The 23,876-nt window shown below is 49.6% G+C and overlaps 1 protein-coding gene and 1 long non-coding RNA gene across 3 annotated transcripts in view; one reads left to right on the top strand and one right to left on the bottom strand.

The window, feature by feature from the left end:
- ASIC2 (acid sensing (proton gated) ion channel 2) overlaps positions 1-23,794 on the bottom strand; it is an 845,339-nt gene extending 821,545 nt beyond the window's left edge. The window contains exon 1 of the mRNA XM_005877621.2: positions 22,835-23,794. Coding sequence (XP_005877683.1) covers positions 22,835-23,389 — 555 coding nt within the window. The 5' untranslated portion in view covers positions 23,390-23,794. The remainder of the gene's footprint in view (positions 1-22,834) is intronic.
- The window catches only part of LOC106728039, a 17,626-nt gene continuing 17,237 nt past the window's right edge, over positions 23,488-23,876 (top strand). For both annotated transcript variants that reach the window (XR_001364286.1, XR_001364285.1), the window contains exon 1: positions 23,488-23,556. This is a non-coding gene — a long non-coding RNA (uncharacterized LOC106728039). The remainder of the gene's footprint in view (positions 23,557-23,876) is intronic.

The raw sequence follows: 23,876 nt of genomic DNA, 5'->3' as shown, positions 1-23,876 counted from the left end.
CTGAACCCTTGACTTCTTCATCTGCAAAAATGGGATTATAATCATTTCTACCTCACAGGGTTGTTGTCAGAATTAAATGAGGAAATGCAAGGGGGCAGCCAAGAACAAGGTGATCAGCATCGAGCTGTGCCTAGCACAGTGCCTAACATCTTGTACAATTCTAATAAATTGAGAGAGGGAGGAGGGAAGAAAAGAGAGAAGGAAGGAAGGAAATAGGTGGTAAGAGGCTCAGACCAGCGCTGTGAATAATTAACCATCTGATCTGTGCCTGCTTCTAGGAGGTGGGGTAGAACCCTACTGATGTCACTGCATGACCTCAGGCAAGTCACTTCACTTCTCAGAGCCTCAGCTTCCTCATCTGTAAAATGGGAAGGGTTAACAGCTGTGGACCCTCCTGGGTGGGGTAGTTCTAACGCTAGAATTATGTGCTAGATAAACAAGTTATTAGTATGGCCTCCAGCACTCTCTTTGGACAAAACATTCATTAGTGTTCTTGTTTTGCAGAAAGCTGGGGGCAGGGGGAAGAGGGAGTCAGTAGAAAGAGGGCATTAGGTCTAACTCAGTTTGGGCCCTGGGTTGGAACCTCCTGGGCAACATAGAACCACAGCAGAGGCCCTGGCCCCACCCCAGCATTTCTGATTTGGTGGATCTATGGTGGGGGGTGGGCTAGCTCTTTTGTCATGTTCATAGGTGTCTCCTTATATTGAGAACTCCTGGGCTCCCCAATGAAGTGAATGTGAATAAACCAAAGGAGGAGAATAATCTAAGAATCAGCCTGCGGAGTGATGAATCACCCCCTCCCCCGGAGTTCAAGGGCCTGTGAACTACGAGAATGAAACATTTATGAATCTAGTTTTTAATAGCTTACATTTATCATATGCGAATTACACGTCAAGCACTATGCTAAGCTCATGATAGCCTTTATCTCATTGAACCCTCACGCCAGCCCGATGAGGTGGGGACTGGTATCACCCCATATACAGAGGCAGAAACTGGCAGAGCTCATCGGCCCTCATGATTTACGGTGGAACCAGCGCCCAAGCCCAGCTATGCCTGACTGCGAGGCCACGCTCTGGGCTCCTTCGGGCCACTGACCAATGCTGGGGAGAGAGGCCTGGCCCCTCACCCTGTCTTGAAATCCTGTTTTGCTTTGGGCAGATCACTGTTCTCTCTGTGCCTGTGTCCTCATCTACAAAATGAGGTCTCTGGGGTTCCAGCTCTGTCATTCTTAGACCTACAATCCTGTGACCCGACCCCCCTCTTGCTTAAATCCACTGCTCCTTTATGTTTCTTCTCTTTTCAATTTCCTAACCTCAAAATGTATTTGAAACCAGGGTGACTAGCCAAGAGACCTGCTCCTAAGGGAGGTTATTCCAAGATTTTGGCCTCTACAATTTGAAGCAGGGAATCCTCTTTCTGTTTTTTGGGTTTGTTTGTTGGTTTTTCTTCTATAAAATCCAAGAACTCTGGGGGGTTATTGTTAGGCAGAATCAGCTTTGGAAATCCTGGTATGACATGACTACATCTCATAAACACACATGCCATAGGCTAGAAACTCGTCCCACAGTCCTAAAAGGCTATATAGCTCGTGCTACAGCTGGGATTGGTAATTACCCAAAAGTTTGCTCTGGAGTGTTAAAAGGTTGTCGGCTAAGGAGGGACACCGCTGCTTATTGTATAGGCCCTCCTGGAGATTCACACTGTATGTCAGCCACAGTAAAGGTGCTGATAAGTCCTGCAGTAAAAGAAATCTGGGCAGTTTTGTTTCACCCAGATTTTTCTCAGGCTTCCTTAGAACCCTTTTATTGAATACCTAACCTGAATACTTAAAACAAGGCATACTCCTACATCCCATCTTCTTGACCCTCAGATGGGTGCTTCCTTGAAATCTAAAAGACAGGCTGTGAGTTATGCAAGTGCAGAAAGAAGGCTGATGCTGGCTGTCAGCATCCAGGACACACCTTTTCCCGCCTCATGAGGGGGTCTGAGGAGCTGGGAGGGCTGCAATGAACAAGGCAGCTGGCAGTGGTGCAGGAAGCACTGTCACCCAACGGCCAGGTGGGCCCAGCTGGGTGACAATAACACCACCCTGGGAACGTGCCCCTTGCCACTGTAAGGGTGGTTCTTCACCCTTCTGGCTGGCTGTGGGATCGGAGAATCCATTCATTTGCACATGTGAAAGGACCAAATCAGAGATGCTCAGAGAGACAGAATAATCTAACTGAACCTTTCACATTCTTCCCAAGGCAGGATCAGGTAGGGGACAATCATTGCCACCATTACTTCACCCAGCAAAGCTCCATTAAACCCTTACCCTGTGCAGGCTCTGGAGATCATGCATAATGAATTAGATTCAACCACTGCCTTCCAGGGGCTCACAGCTTGTGTGGAGACAGGCGTGCAAACAATTAGCATACCGGATGCTTGTACCAGGAGTAAGGACAGGAGCTCACAGGAGCCTAGGAAGAGGAGAACTAGATCTGCCTCTTCCCAGTGCGAAACACAGAACTTTCTGTGTCCCACGGGCTGTTCTGGGCACTGAGGGGACTGACAAGAAAGACAGAGTCCCTGCCCCAAAGGTGCCCTTGGCCTCCGAGATGTTTCAGTGCCCATATCCCTCCTCGGACAGAATGAAACATTTCCACTTCTGAGTTCTGGAATTCCCTTCCTTGGTGCTTGTCACACCACAAAAAAATTGTTAGAATGCTTGTTTCCCCACAGGGCCTGCAGGCAGCCCAGGGGCCGGGCCTGGCACTACTGGTGTTTGCATAACAAGTACATCCCTTGGCAACTGCCTGGAAGACCTCAGATGCTCAACAAAAGCCTTTGAGCTGAAGAAATAGGTGCTGGGGGAAGGGGAGTTTATAAATCAGTGTCTATAAGGCCGCTCTGATGCAGCCCTGGGAGAGGAATGCCATCCAACAGGGTCAGTCTGGGGAGCAGGGGGAGATCAGGAGAGCTCAGAGGAAAAGTAGCTCTGAACTGGACATGGGAAGGTGGGTAGACTGAGAACAAAAGAATACTAGGGGGGAGGAGAGGCAGAAACCCTAAGCATGAACAGTGTGATCAAAACTGAGGGGTCCAGGGGGAAAGTAAGCATTGAGGAGTGAATTACACGTCTGACCTGAGTTTAGGGCATATATCACGAGGAATCAGAAACTGAGCCAGGAAATGCCGTTTGGGGAGGCGACGGGGACCCCTGATTGGGTAGAGCAGAGCAGGAACACACTGGAGCTGAGTTTTGGACAGGGAATGTGACCACGGTGAAGAATGGGGATGGGAGGGAGAGCAGCTGGGGAGAGACTGCTTAGAATGATCCATTCTGAGTCAGCCAGCCCAGTCCCCGCAGAAACTGCCAGCCCCCAGCTCCACTGCCCAGGCCCCAGAAGAGTCATTCTCCCACGGGCACAGCTCCCTCCCCTTTGACCTATAAATAGCCACATAAAGGTCTTTACATGCGCGCGCAGCCCAGCCGCAGACATGCTAGTGCTGAGCTGTCACCCACCGGAACCTGGCTCTGCCAGCCCTTCCTGGTCCCCCCGCTGTCCCTTGAGAGAAGCCAGCCTGTGGTCCCCTGACATGGGCAGTGGTCAGAAGGAAGTGCTAGACAGCAGCATCTTCCTGACCTGAATCCTACCCCAGGTCCCCGAGAGATATGCCACGCCATACCAGAGGAGCGAGGGAGGCATATTTCTGTCTGTGACGGTGCAGGCCTCTCCTTTAAACCCACTCAGGGGCCCTTGGTAAGGCCCACTGCTCACCTGGACCAGGTGAAGAGGAGGCCCCAGAAGGTCTGAGCCCTTGCCCTCCTCTCTGGGGAAGGTTCTGGGAACTTTTGTGACAACTCTGGGTGCTGTCCTGGAACTTGAGGTACCCCATCCTGTAATGCTGGGGCTCCCTGGAGAAGAAGATCCTAACACAGGGGTGGGCAAACTTTTTGACTCGAGGGCCACAATGGGTTCTTAAACTGGACCGGAGGGCCGGAACAAAAGCATGGATGGAGTGTTTGTGTGAACTAATATAAATTCAAAGTAAACATCATTACATAAAAGGGTACGGTCTTTTTTTTTTAGTTTTATTCATTTCAAACGGGCCGGATCCGGCCCGCGGGCCATAGTTTGCCCACAGCTGTCCTAACACCTTGTGCAGGGGACAGGCATCATAATAAACATGAGGGACGCCAGGTCCGGCTGACCCCCCTCAGGATCCTGACTTTGCCACTCGCTAGAGCATGACTTTTGAAAAGCCGCTGAACTTCCTTGGGCTCGAATGTCCTCACCTGCAAGACAGGGATTACCCCCGCCTGCTGACCCCTGTGGGCCTCGGAAGCAGAGGGCAGTGCACACAGGAGTGTTCTCCATACACAAAGGGCTCAGGAAAAGCAATCCTGCTCCAGCCACCCGTGCTGGAAGCCCCGCCTAGCTAGCCTCTAGTTGGGAAGTGGGGGGGGCTCTAAGGAACCCAAGGCCTCCCCCAGAAACACAGCCTCCCCTAAAGAGAGGCCTAGGCCCCAATCTCACCCATCAGGGCCTGATTGGAGTCACCCCAATTTAATACCTGCCTCCCTTCTTCATTAAGAATGACCTGAGATCACCTGTGTAACAGGAGAGGCGAAACACCCAATATTTACTGCTTATTATATGTCAGACCCTGTACTGTGCATCCATTATCTAATGGAATTAAGTGTCATGATAACTCTATCGTATAAATCACATATACGTAAAAGACATCATAAGTATAGTATATATCATCTGATATACATGACGTATTAGATATGTGAGAGAGATACATTCTCATTTTAGAGGCAGGGAGAGGATACAAACTCAGGTCCCTCTACCTCCAAGAATCTTGCTTTTTTCTTGATGCTTTTCTACTCTTTTCCTCCTGGTAGGGAAAGGAGAGTTTCTCTGGGGAGGTGGGGGTAGTGCCATGGTCACGCTCTGTCCACTTCAGCTCTTTCCCCTTCCCTTCTAAAGGTAATGCTGGGAAGAGCCACACTCCTGGGATTCCCAGTGCCAGGAGGTGAGCCCTGGGCAGCCTGGTCCATGTGGGCCGGGTACAGAACATCAATCCACAGGCCCTGGGGAGCAGCCCTGGCCTAGACTGTGGGACAAAAGCCCAGAAGCCTGACACCCACATGCATGGCCACAACCCAGGGGACCAGAGATGCCAACAAGCCTGGTGCCCACCTGGCATGGGGAGCCTGCCAGGGCCTGGCACCAGCAGGGGAAGCTGTTCTTGTGCGGTAGCCAAGGGCACCCGCAGCCTCCCTGGGCCACCGTGTCTGCTGAAGGCCAAGCGTTGTCTCCTGGAAGCCACGCTCATTTACATCTCAGGACAGCCCTGGAAACGGGGGTTTCACCCCAACCCGCAGATTAAACCGGTGGCTCTCGGCCAGGAACAATTCTGCCCTGCTTATTTTGGGGGTTGTCAGAGCTGGTGGTGGGGAGTGTTGCAGCAGGGCGGGGGATACCACTGGCCAGGGATACTGCTAACGACCCTCCAATGAGCAGAACAGCCCTCATGTCAATGATGATGAGGCTGAGAAACCCTGAGATAAGGAAACGGACTCTCAAAGGTACTTAGCAAGCTCACACAGCTGCTGAGTGCTGGGCTCAGCTTCCAGGGTCAGGCTCACCCATCCGGAGCCAGGGCTCCTCTTTATATCTGAGATGGGGAGATTCATCATGGTAGGGCAAACAAGCCTGCATTCCTTCTGGCAGACAGAGTTGGGAGCACCATGGGCCCTATGACACGCCTGCCTCTGAAGCCTGTGATTGCCCTGAAGCTTCCCAGGACAATGTTAGTCCCACTGGGGTACCAGAGGTGTCAGAGTTGTAAACAGTGATTTATTTGCATCTGGAATTTTACAAGTGCTTGGTTCCTTCTGTGACCATCCCAGCCCCATCCCCAGGCACAGCATCTGTCCTTAGGTGCCAATGGCCTGGGAGAACTCCCTATAGTCCAGAGGGAAGAAACGCTGCCCTCTCACCAGGACAGCCACCTCAACCAGGTTCCTTGTGCTGTCCTCAGAGACAGACCCTACAGAAGAAAGCCTGGCACATACTAAGCACGCCATCAGGGAAAGAGAGACAGGCAACAGGCAGGCAGGTGTGTGAGTGCGGCCGTAGTAGATGGGCAACGGGCAGGCAGGTGCGGCCATGAGCGCCATGAAGGTTCAGAAGCAGAACTCAGCCCCGAGTCCCCCTGAGTCCTGCGGTGACACAGGATGAGGTTCTAGGGCAACTCTCATGACAGTTCTAATTAAAAGTATGTTGGTGGGTGGAGATGGGGGAAAAGGGTGACGGGGAATAAGAAGGACAAACTTCTAATTATAAAATAGATAAAGCACAGGGATGTAGTGTACAGCACAGGGAATAACATGACTAATAGTGCGGTAACTCTGCACAGTGATAGATGGCTTAATAGACTTATCCTGGTGATCCCATCCTATCTGCATCCCTTGAAAAATATGAGATTCCCCTAAGGGCAGGGGATGTGCCTTATCCGTCCGGACCCAAAGTAGGCCCTCGGGCGTGCAAAATGAACGAGTGAATGCATGAACGGCAGGCTGAATTAACTGCGTGTTGTGTAACACGCTTGGCGCTCCGCAACTGAGACCTTAGTTGTGGCGTGCTGTTTGGTTGTGAGATGCTTTCCCAGCAAACAGACTGAATTCTATTTTCCCAGGAAGGTAGATTTTCATCCATCTAGTGAAATCGTCATGACCCATGTTCTGTGTTAATCCTCTGGGCTCATTAGCATGCCAGAGAATTCGCGCCCCTAAGCAGGTTACGTGGAAGAAACGCTGCCTCTGCTGTAGAATATTGGGGAGTGATGCCGGGTCAGAGACAGAGCCACGAGGCCAAGGGCTTCTGGGACGGTCACGCTTGCGTCCACTGGGCACCTCTCCCCTCTGGGAGCCCCACCCCGCTCCACCATTTTGCACCCAGAAATCCCTCCCTCCAGGCTCAAAGCGGGGTAGCTGTTGAATTATCTAGTTATCCAGGGAAATACAGGCTGAAGACACAGAAGAATGTGAAACTGCCCCAGATGCCCCACAGCCCTCTGCCCCCTCCTAGCAGAAGCTCTTCATGCTGAGAAAGGCAGAATGGGGCAGTGGGCAGTGTATGGGGCCATGAACTGTGAGACCTTGGCCGTTGCTTAAGTTCTTGTGCCTCAGTCCTCATACAGAAAATGGGAGAAGTAAAAGGACCTCCCTCATGGGGAGGATATAAGGCATCATTGCCAGATGCTTTCAACACTGCCTGGCACATAACAAGTGCTCAGTGAATGTTTTGCCCCCACGTTTATCCACGTAGTTCAATGGAATCTACATGGGAGTTTTCCACTTCTGCCCTGCCTCCTCTGCTCCCCCAGAGGAATGCCTAGAGACAGGTGCAAGGCGGCACAAATATTGGGCATCTTCTTGAGAAGGCTACAGGGAAGGGAGGCAATAGCGAGGGACATGCTAAATAATCAGGATCCCTACAGCTGACACTTCATGGCCTGCTTTACGCTATGTGGTCAGTTATCACAGCCCCATTCCACAAACCCTAGAGTCTGTCACCTTGCCCCAGGCCTGCCCAGGCTTAACACCAGTGAGACCCATGTCTAAAAGTTGAACCTCCCCATCTTAGCATTGTGTGGTATCTGGAAGGAGTCTGTGGTTGCCTTGACTACAGCTAAGTGGAGTCCTATTGACCTTCCCTTCCCCCTCCCACCCACAACCATTCTCTGGAAATTCCTTATTCCTTGTCCGTCTGGGAACTCATCATCCCCCAAAGCCCGACATGGCAATTATTACACCAATCTCTACCCTCTGAAAACTTGTAATTAAAATACAACAATAAGCATTTATCCTTCCTTTATCTAGCTGTCTACAATGGAGATGAATCCCTCTGTCTATATAAGCAAGCTAGCTATCAGAGAATGGTCGGGGTATGCTACTCTTAGGATATCACACTGTCTTCAAACTGAAATCCCAAAAGTTATCAGTATGAAAAACCTGAGATCAGATGCTTATGTAAAGAAAGTGCTATTCACACCCTAGCCAGTTTGGCTGAGTGGATAGAGCGCTGGCCTGTGGACTGAAGGGTCAAGAGTTCGATTCCAATCAGGGCACGTACCTGTTACAGACTGGACTCAATGTGTCTCTCTCACATTGATGTTTCTCTCTGTGTCTCTCCCACTCCCTTCCACTCTCTCTCTAAAAATCAACAGAAAAAATACCCTTGGGTGAGGATTAACAATAAAAAAGAAAGTGCCAGTCACCCAGTAAACGCACAACAAATGGACAGTGCTGGCCATATTTTTCTTCCTGACATTTCCTTGAGAATCTACAAGAACCTCCCCTTCCCCAATAAGACCATTTAAGTGTGTGTTAAGCAACTACAGAATAGTAAATAAAACGTTTGGCCAAAACAAACAAAAAACACACACAAAACAAAACAAAAAGAACTAGCATCTCTAAGAGTGGGACAACCACACAATCTCCTCTTCCTGCTACGATACGATAGGAAACACATGGCTTCGTGTATGGAGTCCTCTTGCCAAAAACATTAACCTGGAGCTCATCAAGTTCTTCACCTAACTCCCAGTTTATAAGAAATACAGGGGAGGGAGGAGCAGGTTGAGTGAAACCACAAGTAATCAGACAGACTCATAGTGTGAAATAATTGGATAGGACAACTGGTCTGTTTTCTTCCCAAAGTCAATATTAAAAGAAGTGTGAATAGCCGCATTATTCATAATTGCTAAAAAGTGGAGACAACTCAAATGTCCATCAACTGATAGATAGGTAAACAATGTAGCATATCCATAAAATGGACTAGTGTTGGGTAATAAAAAGAAATTAAAGTACCGACACACGCCGCAATACGAATGGACCTCCAAAGCACTATGCTACACAAAAGAAGCCTGTCACAAAAGGCCACAGAGTGTATGGCTGCTTTTGTATTGAAATGTCGAGAATCGGCAACTGTAGAGACAGAAAGTAGATGAGGGATTCCCTGGGGTGGAATGGGGGGATGGGGGAAATGAGGGGTGGTGATGACTGCTAATAGGTACAGAGTTGAGTTTGGGGTGATGACAGTGCTCTAAAATTCACAATACTGTGAATGCACCAAGCCCTAAGTCCACCGAATCTTACACTTTATAAGGCTAAATCGTATGATACAAGAATTGTATCTCCAAGCTATTTTTAGAAACTGTGTGTGCCCCTAGCTGGTTTGGCTCAGTGGATAGAGCATCGGCCTGCGGACTGAAGGGTCCTGCGTTTGATTCGGGTCAAGGGCACACGCCTGGGTTACAGGCTCGATCCCCATTAGGGGGCGCGCAGGAGGTAGCCGATCAATGATTCTCCCTCATCACTCCCTTCCTCTCTGAAATCAATAAAACTATTTAAAACAACAACTGTGTGTGTGTGTTATGTTGGGGGAGAGCTTTTTGATTAAAGAGACAGAATAACCCAATGCAACACATGAACCTTGATTGTATCCTGAATGGGGGCAACTGAGGAAATTTGAATAAGAGTGGAAGTCAAGGTAGCAGCCAGAGAACACGTAAGGTGGGCATTGGGGTGAGGCAGAAGGGCAGCCTCCTCCCCCCTCCCCCCCCCCCCCCCACACACACACACCCCGTCCCATGAGGACTGGCCTGTGCAAGGCAGCATCCAAGAAGAGCAGTAGTCTGGGGAGACAGGGAGATGGTCTCCACCCCTGGAGCAAATAAGTCAATGAGATAATGGAGGCAGGTTTCCCACTGCTGGAGAAAGGAGGGACCACTACACAAGGAGAAAAACCTAGAATGAACCCTGTGGAGTTAGACTGAAACCGGAAGTATCGGTGTAAACTCCAGGTTTACAATGTAGATGTAAACGTACAGGTAACTATCCTAGCTCTGCCGACTGGGTGGGGCCAGGAGCAGGGGCACCCTAGCAGCAGCAATGAGCACACCTAATGCCCAGATCTTCTAAACAGCATTTCCTACAAAAAAGGAACCAGAGCTCACTAGAAAAATGATGAATTACAGGACTGAGGAAGGAAAAGACAAAGATGAATCTGGAACATCTAGCTGGGCCAGAAATTTTTCAAGTGCTCAAAAGTTGCAGGGACATGTCAAAAAAGGACCCAGGGTCCACTAGAAGGGATTCCCAAATATGGGAAATGTTGAGTTTTGAAATAAATAACGACATGAACAGAGGATAGCCCACTGGATAAAAAAGAAATCTGAATCGACACTGATATAAATAAATGAAGGAAGGAATGAATGAATAAATAAATAAAAAGGGAGAGAAGAGATCTCCTTTGCATATCCGAAAGCCAACTAATAAATGTAGATGGGATGATGGAATTAGAAAAATCACCATTTGGCAAGCATCACTGTAATCATTCAAGCAAGAAAAATCAATGGATAATAAAACTAGAGGCCGAAAGAGGGATGAGAAATGGGGTTTTACATCGTCTCAAAGTATCTCCCTAGAAGACAGCATGTTAATCAAGAGATAAAAGGCAGCCCTCTAAGTATGGGGTCAAGCAGATACCATCGATAGGACGCACTGAGAAGAATCCTGCATCAGTTCTGTGAAATTAGCCAAAAATTCATGGTCTGGGTCTGATCAAGAGGGAACACCATACAAACCCAAACTGAAAATCATCCTGCAAAACAACTGTCTTGACTTATTAAAAAAAATGTCAAGGTCATAAAAGCCAGGGACAAACTGAGAAGCAGCTCCAGAGTCAAGGACTCTAAGGAGAGAAGACAACTGAGTGGTCCTGGGTGTGGTCCTTTGGCGGGGACGACATCGCTGGGACCAGGAGAAAGGATACCCAGGAATTCTTCCCACTAGTTTTGCAACATTTATGTGTTTGATGCTGTTCCAAAAGAGAAAAATACATCACCATCTCCTTTGGGAAGACTGTTGGAGCCTATCTTGTGTTGCCTCTGGACCTTGTGCAAACTTCGGTGGTTTAGTGTAATCTCTTTACTGCTCAATCTCTCCGCTTGACTGTGAGCTCGCTGAATTCTTGGACTGGGCCTTACTCATTTGCATTTCTCTAGGGCCTCACACAAGGGCCAAAACATAGGGAGCACTCAGTAGATGTGCTTCAATGTGTTGAATCAATGTGCTGGGCTTGGCTGGCATATCATCCCTGGACATGCTGACTGTGGGTAAATTCCTCCAGATATTCAGCTGAAATACGCCTCTTTGCAAACTAGAGAGCATCTGCCTGCCCTGCAGCAATGGGCTATGTGGCTGGAACAGCATCCTGCTTCCAGGGACATGGTGCCTGAGATCTCGGGCTCCAAGGAGCAGCATTCTTGTCTTACTGCTTCGGGGAGAGCAATGGCCCCTGTTTGTTTAATCCCAGCCCGCTGTGGCAGCCTTGACTGCACAGAGCTCACTAGTGATTCACGTGAATGTCACTCGAGCTCCCAGAGGTTTGCAGCCATAATTCAACATTTGCTAATAGCCACTTAAAATGTCCCTGAAATAGCGAACGGGCCCAGGGGATGGAAGGTGTTCTGCTAAGAAATCATTCCAGGAAAGCAGAAGCCGCCTTGGCCCAAACTTTAGAAGATGCTGCTGCTTCCAGTTCATGGAGATATTTCTCTCTCTACTTGGCCGCCTTCTCGTACTCCATGAAGAGAGGGGTGAAATTCTCTCCATCATCATGGTGAAAATGCTAAAGCCCTTCCCAATGATTCCTGTCCAGAAAGAGCTCCCTCGCCTGCAGGAGGCAGCCAGTCAATGATTCTCTCTCATCATTAATGTTTCCATCTCTCTCTCTCCCTCTCCCTTCCTCTCTGAAATCAATAAAAATATATATTAAAAAAAACAGAAAGAGCTCCCTCAATTGCTATGCCCAGTGTGGGAGGAGAAAACACAACAGAACACAGTCCAGAGGATTCCAAGAGAGAGCCCCCAGTTCAAAGAGCAGAAAGGAGGAAACAGAAAAACAGTTAATGGATTCGAAGTCCAAAAGTTTGTGCATAGGCGGAGATGGCAAGAGACAGAAGGGCAAGAAGAAACTCACGTAGGTTGAGGTCTACAGTGCTACATAGTTCATAAATTATTTAATTCCCCCACCATCTAATTAAGTAACGTACCCGAGGTCACCCAACCAGTATAAGACTTTAGGGTTTGAACAGAGCTAGCCTCCCTCCAGAGCCCACCTCACCACCATCATGCTATACTGCTACCTACAACTTTGTTAGTGGGAGCACACCTGGACCGAATGTTCAAATTCAAGTCACTGAGTCAAAGGCAGAAGTTCCAGCTCCCAATGCCAAGCTCTGACAGCATGGTTCCTCAGACACATCTGTTCCTCCTGAAGTTATCGTTTCTGCCACCCAGTGTTGGAATTAAAATGGGGAAGTGAGCAGGGAAGAATCGCACGCACATCTGCAAACTGACACGCGCTGCCTAATGTCAGACCCCCTCACCTCCCCAGTTGGCCACTTGGAGAGCTTTCAAGTGTTACCCTCTCAGTCTCCCCGGCCCCACATGGAACCAGGCGAGGCCCAACCACATCCAAGGTTAGCTCTCTAGGATTAGATCAAACCCCCAGAGCTCAGGGCAATTCCTCTGGGAGGCCAGGTCATTGAACAGCCACCAGAGTTCCTGGCCGCCACCACCCACACACTTCCTGCACGCTCTCTGAATGAATACCTGCTCTTTTTTCCTCCAAGGATTCTCCCCCAGCACTAGTCTTATTCCCAGCTTCTGCGACACTTAGCCTCAAGGCTACACGGTGTTGGGACATGGGGTGTTTCTGTAGGCTGGATGTGCTGGCTTACATCTGTTATCAACTCTAATGCCATCGCCCAAATATCTGTTCTGGAAGGAAATGCATCAACGATGCTCAGAGTTGGGAGTAACTTCAGAGGTCATTAAATCCTGCTCTTTACCTGACATTGATCCACGTCTACAGCGCTACCAATAAGCAATTGCATGGCCTCAGTGAGAGCTGGTGACAAGACACAGGTACTCTAAACTCCCAGGGCAGCTCCTTCCAATCAGCGAGTATCCACCTCTCTGAACTCCTGCCCACGCGATGGGGCTAGCTCTGCCCTCTGGCCTCACACGGAGAAAGTGCCATTCCTCTTCCCTATGATTGCCTTCTAAGTGTTTGAAGACAGCAATCATTTTGCCTTGAGTCACCCCCTTCTGTTTTCAGGCTAAACAGTCTCTGTTCTATCCTACGCCCCTCATCACTCATGGTTTCTGTGACATATGAGGAGCATCACCCCTGGTCAACTGTACATTTCTCACTGCCTCCTGCTTTATAGATGGGCCCAGCCACTGCCAAGATCAAAGGCGGCCTCCCCCTCCCTGTGGCTTGAAGCCAGGCTGATGGACATGCAGGACGAAATGGCAGTGAAGGCCGGCGAGGGGTGGGGGAGCGGGAAAGGGAAGTTTTCAGAGAGAGCAGAACTGGAAATGATGAGAATGCAGGCGTTCATAAAGCTGTGAGCTGGACTGTGAGCAGCTTAGGGTGTGCAGCCACTGGAAGAGTAGGGCTAGCTCGGCTCAGAGGATATGGGCAACTCTGGAAAGGGCTTTCCTTGTGCAAAAAGGTTCAAAGAGGAACAAACCAGCTGTGCCCATCGTAGTGAATCCCTAATCAGAGAGATGCTCATTTGAATTATGAAAAATCTCCCTTGGAAATAGTTACCGGCCCCAGTTGAGGTCATAGATCTAAAAAGTCCAAGGTTGCCCGGCTAGTGTGGCTCAGTGGTTGAGTGTCAACCTATGAACCAGGAGTTCATGGTTCGATTCCCGGTCACGGCACATGCCCAGTCATGGCACATGCCTGGGGTTGCAGGCTCGATCCCCAGTAGGGGGCGTGCAGAAAGCAGCTGATGAATGATTCTCTCTCATCATTGATGTTTCTATTTATCACTCCCTCTCCCTTCCTCTCTGAAATCAATAAAAAACTATTTTTAAAAAATGTAAAAGTCCAAGGTTAAAAGACTTTTGAAAGTGGTATTTCTTTCTTTCTAAGCCAGACATAGGTGCATATGACTAGGTGATTCTCCATGTTCCAAACCAATGAGGAGCTAAAACTAATTGCTAACGGGGTTGGATTCCTTGGCAGAGCCAGAGATGGGGTTCCTTGTCCTGGCGATTTACCGAGGAAATGACATCGGCCAAAGCCTGGAAGGGAATGAGACATACAGGACGGAGCAGGAGAAACGGTAAGCAAAGTTGTGGCTTTCGGAAGTCTAGCTCAGCCCAACCCCTTTCGAGAAGCTCTGGCGGGTATACTGCACCACAGATTGTTTGGTCTTGAGGCAAGATGATTGGCCTTGTGTGCTGTTATGCCAGTAAGTCACTGGCCACTGCTTCCCCCAGGCAGCGGGGAGGTGCACAACTTCCTGGGTATCTCAGAAGAGGCACCCCCCACCCCCTACTCGTCAACTAAGGGCAGGCTCCTGTTTTCAAAGCAGATGTGAGAGTCAGGAGCTGTACCCCAGCAGCAGTAAAGGGGATTGGGGCTAACGGCGTCTTCCATAGATGTCCTTGCTAATTTATATATGAACCCCACTCGCAACTGCAGGACTGGAGTGATGGAAACATTCAGTCAGATCAATGGGGTGCAGCCAGATACATAATGGTCCATGGACAGGGTTTTAACAATAGGTTCCTGTGCATCCCTCCTCCCACTACAGCCACTGATAGTCACTGCTTCCACCGTACAGCTCTATCTAAAGAACACAAACAAACAAATGGATAAATATATCTAGTTACAAAATAACATCAATTCTCCCCCCACCCACCCACCCCCAAATACAAGTTAAAATCATAGTGGCAGCAAACAAATGTGGGATCAAGAAATAAATTTTTATTATGTTCTATTGCCTTAGAGTTCTACAGGTTGGCAAGTCCTCAGGAATCACCTAGTTCAACACTCCCACTTTAGATGAGGAAGCTGAGGCCCATGGAGGCTAATGACCTTGCCCAAGGTTGTGCAACTCGGTCAGCAGAAGACATTAAACCCAGGCAAACACGTCCCTTCTGGGTTTTGTGTTTTATTTCTCCTGAGTATCAATTTCCATGGCCACTGAGGTAATCAACAGAGAATGTACCTGAGTCATGAGACAGTAGGTGTTGGGAGATGGAAAGATGCTTTAGCATCCAAAGGATGACACTTTTCGAGATGTTGTTCCCAAATGAACGGGCTTCTGTCACAGGTTTTAGATTTATCAAATAATGAACATGTATTTCTGAGTTCTGGAGACATCCACTACCCAGCAACCACTACTCTCAGTCTGTATGAACTGGTTTTAAGTCCACTGCATGGGAGAAATGTGATGTATGGAATTTCAAACTCACAGGGGTGATGTCGGCCATTATTTCAGGTTGTAATAGATCGCGGGTCAAACCGCCCTGCTGTGCAAGTTTGATATTTCAACCCAGTTCCATCAAACATAAACACTCACACAAAAAAGAAAAAGCATGCAGCACACTTCCAGATATCTCTAGACCCAGGTGGTATGTTTTTGTTCAGTCGGAGAGAATGGAATACTTGGTGCTTTGAAATATGAATTGCTCTATGGAGCAACATCCCTGACAGCTACCAATTCAGTCTTTGGGGGACTTTTTTTTTAAATAGGATCTCTTACTATAAAAATCAGTAGCAAACTAGGATTCACGTTACAGAAAATTTTCTCAAACTCATCTCTTCATTAAAGGAAGGACTTTCCGTAGAGAGGAAAAGGGAACCACCGTAGCGAGGAGGAGAGGGACTAGTTCCAATGCAATAAGCCCCCAGGTGGCCTCCTTTCATCCGCAGCTCTGAGTCTAAGAAGTCCCAAGGACAGAGGCACAGACATACAGACTCACCCCACGAGCACCAGGCCATTAATTCAGTGGCCTGTACAGCAGCTTCGGCTTTACTTTGCAAATAGATGGCATAGGTCATCAGAATAGTCAGCTCCCAGCCACTGTCCTGTCCCTTCATCACATCAGAAAATTCAATACAAAGCTCTTCTGAGAGCTTTACTTGCACAGTGCTACCAACTAAATTCTGCAGTCTAGAAGATTCCCAACCAGAGACTGGCACCATGGCAGACTGCCCACCCAGCTTGGCAGGGGTTCTCTCTCCAAGCACACGCAAATGCTCACAAAACTTCGGAGCATCTTGAGGAATATGAGTGATCATCTAATTTGCATTAGATATCAGTTAAGCCATTTTGACGTAAAACTAGGCGGGGAGAATCAGAGTCTACATCCATGTGCTGAGGTGTGCAAGGAGAAAGGTCATGCAAGGAGAACCTGGATTGGTCCTCAGCCAGGAGCAAGGTCAGGCCTCAGTAGGAGGCTAATGTGGGGTCAACAAACACATCTCTGGTTTATCCTAGCAAACATTTAACAAACAGTGGGCTCCAGGTAAATGCACAGCTGAATGCCAATAAAGTACATTCAAGATGTTCAGCTGTGAACGCAAAACCCACGGAGGCTGAGCTAAGAGGGGAATATCACAAATTATCCCTGGGTGCTTCTGGCCAATAAGATAAAGCCTATCCCACAAAAAGGGTAGTGATCAGACCCACATCTTTGGATTTAATTTTACTCTAAATGGACCCTTGAGGAAATCTCTAAACCCATGGACATCACCCAGGGGACCGATAAGAAGAGAACAAGCTGACCCTGATTGGGTGTGTACTGTGTGTCAGACATGGCAACAGACATACAGGTGTGACCCCAGACATGGAGATACACACATACACACATTATGTGACCGAAGGAAGCTACTCCCAAAATGCCAAATTAACACATGCAATTACATTAAGGGCAGTTACTCTTCCTTTTCTTTCTCTCACTTCTCAAGTTTTTCCCAATAAGCATGAAATTGTTTCTATAGTCAGAAAGTGTATTATTATTAAAATAATAACAATCACGGGACATGTCACCTCAACGCAGGTGGAACCCAGGTCCCTCTACTGAAAAGGGAGGCTGAAAAATGGCCACTAATCAGCTATGGAGTCACCTTACACTTAAAAACTTCAAGCCCACTTACCCTCTAAAGACACGTTTTGAGAGCTCCCCATGTGCTAAGCAGTTCTAAATCCTACGAATAAAAAGTTAGTCAAGCCATCATGTTTTACAGGGAGGAGAGACAGAAATAGGCAATGTATAAAAATTATCAGTGGTTAAAGAATTCAAGTATGAAATTGAATTATCTCTAAAGTCCCTTTTAGCCTCAACACTTCATGAGTCTAATGCAAGGAAAAGCAAAACGACGGCTCTCACCGAGGAAGAAGCCAAAATGCCGTTCGGAAGAGAAAGATGAGATTAACATAGATTATGGTCGTAGGGCGAGGGACTGGCCATGGTCTCCTGGAGAAGGCTACTAGAGCTGGATTTTAAAAGGTGAGACGGATTTAAATAGATAGACATGGAGAGAGAGGTCCGAACAGTAAGTAAAAAAGGCCTATGAGCAAAGAATGCTGGGTCAGTTCAGGAAAGAGCAAGTAAGGATTTAAGCAACAAACCTTTACTGGGTATTTACATCCCTGTATTTGGCATGATGTTTGCAGACCATGTGTTCAACGAGACAAGACTCCTGCTCTCCGCCAGTCCCCCATCTGGAGGGGATGGGAAACGGGCAATGAGCCCACCGATGGCAAGGATCCAGTCTGTGTTTATCACACTACAGACTGCCTGCTCCATTTGATTGACGAGGGATGGATGTGCGTGCACTCACGTGACAGACACGCTGTGAGAAATGCCGTATGCCTGGTCCACAGGTCACTCGACGCCTATCTGGAGGTAAGCACAAGGTTCCTGGGTTGAGTTTAGGAGCACGAGCTGGGATGTGGAAGCCAAGATGGTGGGTAAGGAGAGGACATTTAGGCAGCAGAACTGATACGAAGGAAAAGTACGGGGAAGAGGGAAAGTTTAACATATCATGAAAATTACAAGCCCCACAAACAGAAGTTGCCTGTGCTCTGAAGCTGTTGGTGAGTCACAGTGTGGAAGAGTGGGAAGAGCGCTGGATTGGAGTCAAGAGAGCCGGTGTCAAGTGCAGACTCGGGCAGTACTCCTGCCGGACACTAAGCAACCCAGCAGCTGGCATCTGCCACGCACTAGAACTTGACATACCTCGCCTCACTGGGTCAGTGCCACAACTCTCAGTGGTAGTAAGCAAGTAAGGATTTAAGCAACAAAACTTTACTGGGTATTTACATCCCTGTATTTGGCATGATGTTTGCAGACCATGTGTTCAACGAGACAAGACTCCTGCTCTCCGCCAGTCCCCCATCTGGAGGGGATGGGAAACGGGCAATGAGCCCACCGATGGCAAGGATCCAGTCTGTGTTTATCACACTACAGACTGCCTGCTCCATTTGATTGACGAGGGATGGATGTGCGTGCACTCACGTGACAGACACGCTGTGAGAAATGCCGTATGCCTGGTCCACAGGTCACTCGACGCCTATCTGGAGGTAAGCACAAGGTTCCTGGGTTGAGTTTAGGAGCAGGAGCTGGGATGTGGAAGCCAAGATGGTGGGTAAGGAGAGGACATTTAGGCAGCAGAACTGATACGAAGGAAAAGTACGGGGAAGAGGGAAAGTTTAACATATCATGAAAATTACAAGCCCCACAAACAGAAGTTGCCTGTGCTCTGAAGCTGTTGGTGAGTCACAGTGTGGAAGAGTGGGAAGAGCGCTGGATTGGAGTCAAGAGAGCCGGTGTCAAGTGCAGACTCGGGCAGTACTCCTGCCGGACACTAAGCAACCCAGCAGCTGGCGTCTGCCACACTGGGTCAGTGCCACAACTCTCAGTGGTAGTATTATCGCTCCTGTTTTAGAGGTGGGGAAAGTGAGGTTAAGGAACTTGCCCAAGATTACACAGTGAATGGGGGGCACAACTGTAAGTGCAACTCAGACCTCTCCCCAAAGCCCACATTTTTCACACACCAGCTCCTCGTGTAATTAGAAGTAATTTCAGGTTACTATGGCCTCGCCAGCCCTGTGCAAGAATACCCAACCCATGCGCCTCCCAAACCTTACCCTCCATGTCTCTACGAAGCAATGGGATGTGGATAAAAAATATCCCTAGAAGTGCCTCTAACAAGATCTCAGTGGAGAGATCTTCCTTTCAGTAAGAAAATAAATGCTTCTCCTAAGAAATCTCAATTTTAAAGTACAAATACCCACGACTATGGAAAGCAGGTTAACCATGCAAACTGAAGGGTCATTTGCATTCCTGAATGTGACAGCAGAGAAGCAACATGGAGCAGCCACGTGATAGTCACAAGCAGTGGGGATGCCACCTGTCAGCAGTGGTTAACTACTGAACCCACAGTGACCTCCACTCTAAGAAACCCATCTCGGTAAGACTGGGCTTTACCGTGGGCTCCGAAAGAAAAGCATCGGCCGCCTCCCCCTTCCTGGCTTGTCCTTACAGCGTTACTCATCCCCTGGCTCCTATGGTGGGCCGCAAACAGGGCAGGTGGGTTGGACAATAACCTCTTAGTAATGTTGATAATAAGCTGCCTTACATCTGCATAGCTGGCACCATGTACAAAAGAATGTTCTCACATATTGTCTCATAGGGTTCATCCTCCCAACAGCCCTGTGAGTCAGAAAATCATGTGCTACTATCATATGTTATAGGGCCTAGAGAAGGTACAAATTACCACCCAGGAAATAAGCTAGAAAATGATGGAGGTGGGATTCCAACCTATGTCTTCCTACTTCTAATCTTAACCTCAGATCAGCCAGCATCACGGCTGGAGAATCCCCACCACCACCACCAATCCAACCCTCTCCTCCCTACTCCCCTTCCTCCCACTCTAGGTCAGTGGGGGAATCGCCACTGTACAGACACCAAGGAACCAAAGCCCTCTTCTGCTTTCCCAGGAAGCAAAAGCATGTGCCTACCTGCAGTCAGACTGCCCCAGGTGAGGGCTAAGAGTGCACTTGCATGAACTGGAGCACACCTGTGTACATGGCCGCTGGAATTCCACACCTGGCTTTTAACCTCCACAAACAGCCTTTCGCTCACCTAGAAGCATGGCTCGTTCACTAATTACAGAGTATTACGCACTTCACTGCACACCAGCTAAGAACTTAAAATAAGGAAGCTTATGTGAAAGCATTAGCCCTGGAGATGGCACTAGGGATGCTTTATAGAAAAAGAAAAACAGAAAACATAACCCACCTGTGACACCACCACGCCCATACTTAACTTCTCTAATATGTCCGCCACAGCACTTAGAGATAGAAGCCACTCAGTATGGGACAACCCCCGGCAGGGCCTAGTAAAGAAGTTACATGGAGAGGGATGTGCAGCAAAGAGAATGAAAGACAGAGAGCCCAGTGAACCCACTTCTCCCACCACCACCTGCAAGGCCTCTGCTCCCTTCTGCTGTGGGAGCCCAAGAAGAAGCACAGCTGTCCTCCAGACCAAAAGGACAGGGAGACAAGGGGGATGGGAAGGTCTTGGAACAAACTTGGCATCATGTTCTCCCTTGTAGAGGCTCAACATGGCTGCTCACTGTGATCAACGGGTGGAAAAGGCCAGCCTAACATGTGGGGTGGGGTCTCCTCCAGGTTTCCTGGGGTGCATGCCCTTTTTGACCCTCCCTGAATAACTTGAAGATCCAGCCCTGAAGCTCATCCCCTTTTCAGTCCTGGGGGAGCCCATACATCGAGGGGCAGTCCAAGGAGGGACCCTCAGCCAGGTCAGTCTTGAACTTGGGAGGATGACATTCCACTTTCTGAGTAATAAACCGTATCCACAGGCAACTTCACTATTTGAAACACGCCCTGGAGTGGCCGAAGGCTCAGGTAAGGCTTTACAAGCTGATTTTTAGCCTCTTGGGACCTCAGCAACTCAAATGATGGGCCAAGTGCAAAACAGCAAGCAGCCTGAGGTCAAAGAACCTTTACTTCAAATTGGAACTTGGTCATAAATGGAGAGGAAGCCACTAGTTGATCGTGGGGCTATAAGAATGCTTTCGAACTCTGTCCAGGGTCTGACTGCAGTTTCTCTCTGTGCCGCCCTCTCTCTGCTGTCTGTGTTCCATGTGGATTCAGGCAGACAGGGGACCAGCTGAGTGCATTCTGAGCTGCATGGAGCACTAGTGGAGCTAAGCATTGCCACGGCACTAGAAAGCATGGAGAGGAATACAGGGATGGTTGCAGCCCCCAAGAACGAGGCCTTTCCCCCATCTCTCCCCAAGCCACCTAAGACATCATTTGTGCATGACATGTTTTAGGATCCTGCTTTCTCTCTTTAGAAGGGCTTTCAGTACTGCTGGTCCCTGCTCCCAGCTCGGATTCGCTTCCTCTCTAGCATACACTACTACAGATTTTGCTGTGCTTTCCCCCCGCCTCGAGGTTTAAAGTGGATCATACAAAACAGCTCCCCCAGGAAACAGAGCTCTAAAGGCTGTGAGAGGCAGTGCCCCCTGGCATTCTGAGCTTTTTCAGAATCAGAGACAGCCAACAGCAAGCATCGAGGCTGCAGGCAGAGACTGGTGGTAGCATTAAAAGAAACTCAGAGCAAGAGGCTGGTAGGCAGTGGATCTGAGAGCAGGTGGAGAATGATGCACCATAGGAGAGGTAGGGTACATCTTAATTAGGCAGAGGGCCCCAGACAAGTGCTGATGACAGAGTCCAGTCCCTCTGCAACTGCTGCACCTGCCATCCCAGACTTACAATCACAATATGACTCACGGCTCTGAGACTCCAAAGCTCTGTTCTCCCTCAGGCAGCAATGGGAGAAGCAGCCACACTGGGCTTCTGGAGGGTCCCACATACCCGGATGCCCCAGACTTGCCTGGAAGAAAGGAGTTGTCTGCAGCTGCAGTTCCGACCGGCTATGCCAAGTTATGCCTAGCAGCCCACTAAGTAGGCAAACGGAGAACCCTGGCTGCAGCAGCTCTCCTCCCTCTCGGCCCCTCCAGGAAGCCCCATCCTGAATTTCAGCCACGACCCCTCAGCTTCTCCTCTTTACTCAGCTCCACACTCCTCCTCCAGGCTTTCCAATCCCACAGCTGCTCCCCGCTCCCCACACCACTCCTCTGACATTCACATTGTTAAGCAATCGTACAGACAGCAAACTGAGTCTTTCGGTTTCAAGCTGAAGCTCCCAGACAAGCCAGCCTGGGCCACTTCACTCTCCCAGGCACGTCTCTGACCACCCTACCCACGGGCCCCCGCCTAGACCCTCCTCTTTGGCCCAAGCATCCTGGACATCTTTTTGCTTCCGACCTGCCATAGGACCCATGGAGACCTGGTGTCCCCGGCCTCTCCTCTCCCCACTCGGAGCTCTGAATCCACACGAGAAAAGGAAGCAGAGACTTCCACACCTTTGCTAGCAGCACCTGCTCCAGCAAGCTCCCAAAGCCACTGGAACCATCCAGGCTGCCTGGGGCCCCACACCCCCTTCTCTGGCGGTTTTAGCTTCAGCCCAACCCACAGGATGCAGTGCCTGATGGCACTTCCGAGCAGAAAGAGAGGAAAAAAATGCCACCTCGTCAATGACAAGCTGTTCCAATCAGGCAGCTCAGACACCAAATGCCCTGGACAACAGACAAATCAGGCCTCCTCCCTCTGGTTGGGAGGAGGCCCACTCAGCACATGGGGAGACGTGAACCCCCACGGCAAGCTCCCTTCTCACCCTCCACATCTGACCAGCCAACAGTGCTCCCTCCCAGCAGGCAGACTTCTCCCATCAGTTCCAACAACTCTGGCCAACTACCCTCTCCCCTGCTCCAAAGCACAGGGAGACCCCAGACCAAGCAGGAGACCACTGGCGTGGCTCTTCCCAACAGGACCGAGCACAAGAGTAAGCTGAAAACCAAGTACTCACCGTGGTGAAGTCTTGGTGGCCACACTCCTGCCCTTTGAACTTGCAGTAGAGCATCATATCCTTCAGGTCGTGGCCCACGCGATGCAGGAACTCCAGCATGCTGAACTGCTTGGGTCGGTAGTGTTTGAAGTTGGCCTTCTGCCGCAGGGCCTCCAGCACGGCGGGGTCGGCCAGGTGGGGGTCCGGGATCTGCAGGTTCACGTCGAGCAGGGCCAGCAGCTCGCCGGCATGGTACAGGTCATTGGTGGTGAGCCTGGAGAAGCGGAAGCCGTTGAGGTTGCAAAGGGTCACAGCTGGGAAGACCAGACTCTGGGCCACCACCTCGTCCACCTTGGTGACGTGCTGGTAGGAGAAGTAGTAGGACACCCTCTCGGAGCTCTCCACCAGCAGCAGGCCCAGGGAGCACACGAAGGCCACGGCCCAGAGCACACGCCGGATGGTCAGCGGCCCGTACACGAAGATGTGGCGGATGCCGTGGAGGGTGGAGGTGTTGGCAAAGATCTGGAGGCTAGAGGGCTGCAGGCTGCCCTCGCTGGGGCTCTCCTTGAGGTCCATGGGGACCCTGTGCAGTTCCGCCACTGGCTTCAGGTTGATCAGATTTCAGAGAGTTCCCAGTCCTCCAGCTCAGCTTAAAGCTTGCCGTTCAAGGGAGAGAACCCCAGACGAGCATCAGGCCAGGTGCGGTGAGTTTATCCTGACAGCCCAGCCGCCAGCTGACGGGGGTGAGTGTTTATATAAAACCCATTCAAACTCTAGCTCCTGATTTTTTCCAGGCGATAAGGAGGGCTGGTTTTATTTAGGGAGACACCAAGGTGATGTGGAAGAGATGTGGGTGGGAAGGGAGAGCTTAGCCAATGGAAATACAGTCCTCCCCCCTACACACGCCACTAGAGACAAGATTAAAAGCGAGAGCGAGGGAGAAAATGCTTAAAACAAGTCGCTGAGCAGCTCGGAGCCTGTTAACCAGTGCATGATGCCCCGTGTTAACCATCCCAGGGATGTCAGGGCGGCCACGCTGATGCACTGCGGGCGGGCGCAGCGG

Source organism: Myotis brandtii, unplaced genomic scaffold (assembly GCF_000412655.1).
Source record: "Myotis brandtii unplaced genomic scaffold, ASM41265v1 scaffold523, whole genome shotgun sequence".
Classification (NCBI taxonomy): Eukaryota; Metazoa; Chordata; class Mammalia; order Chiroptera; family Vespertilionidae; genus Myotis; species Myotis brandtii.
This window is presented reverse-complemented; position numbering and strand designations above follow the sequence as displayed.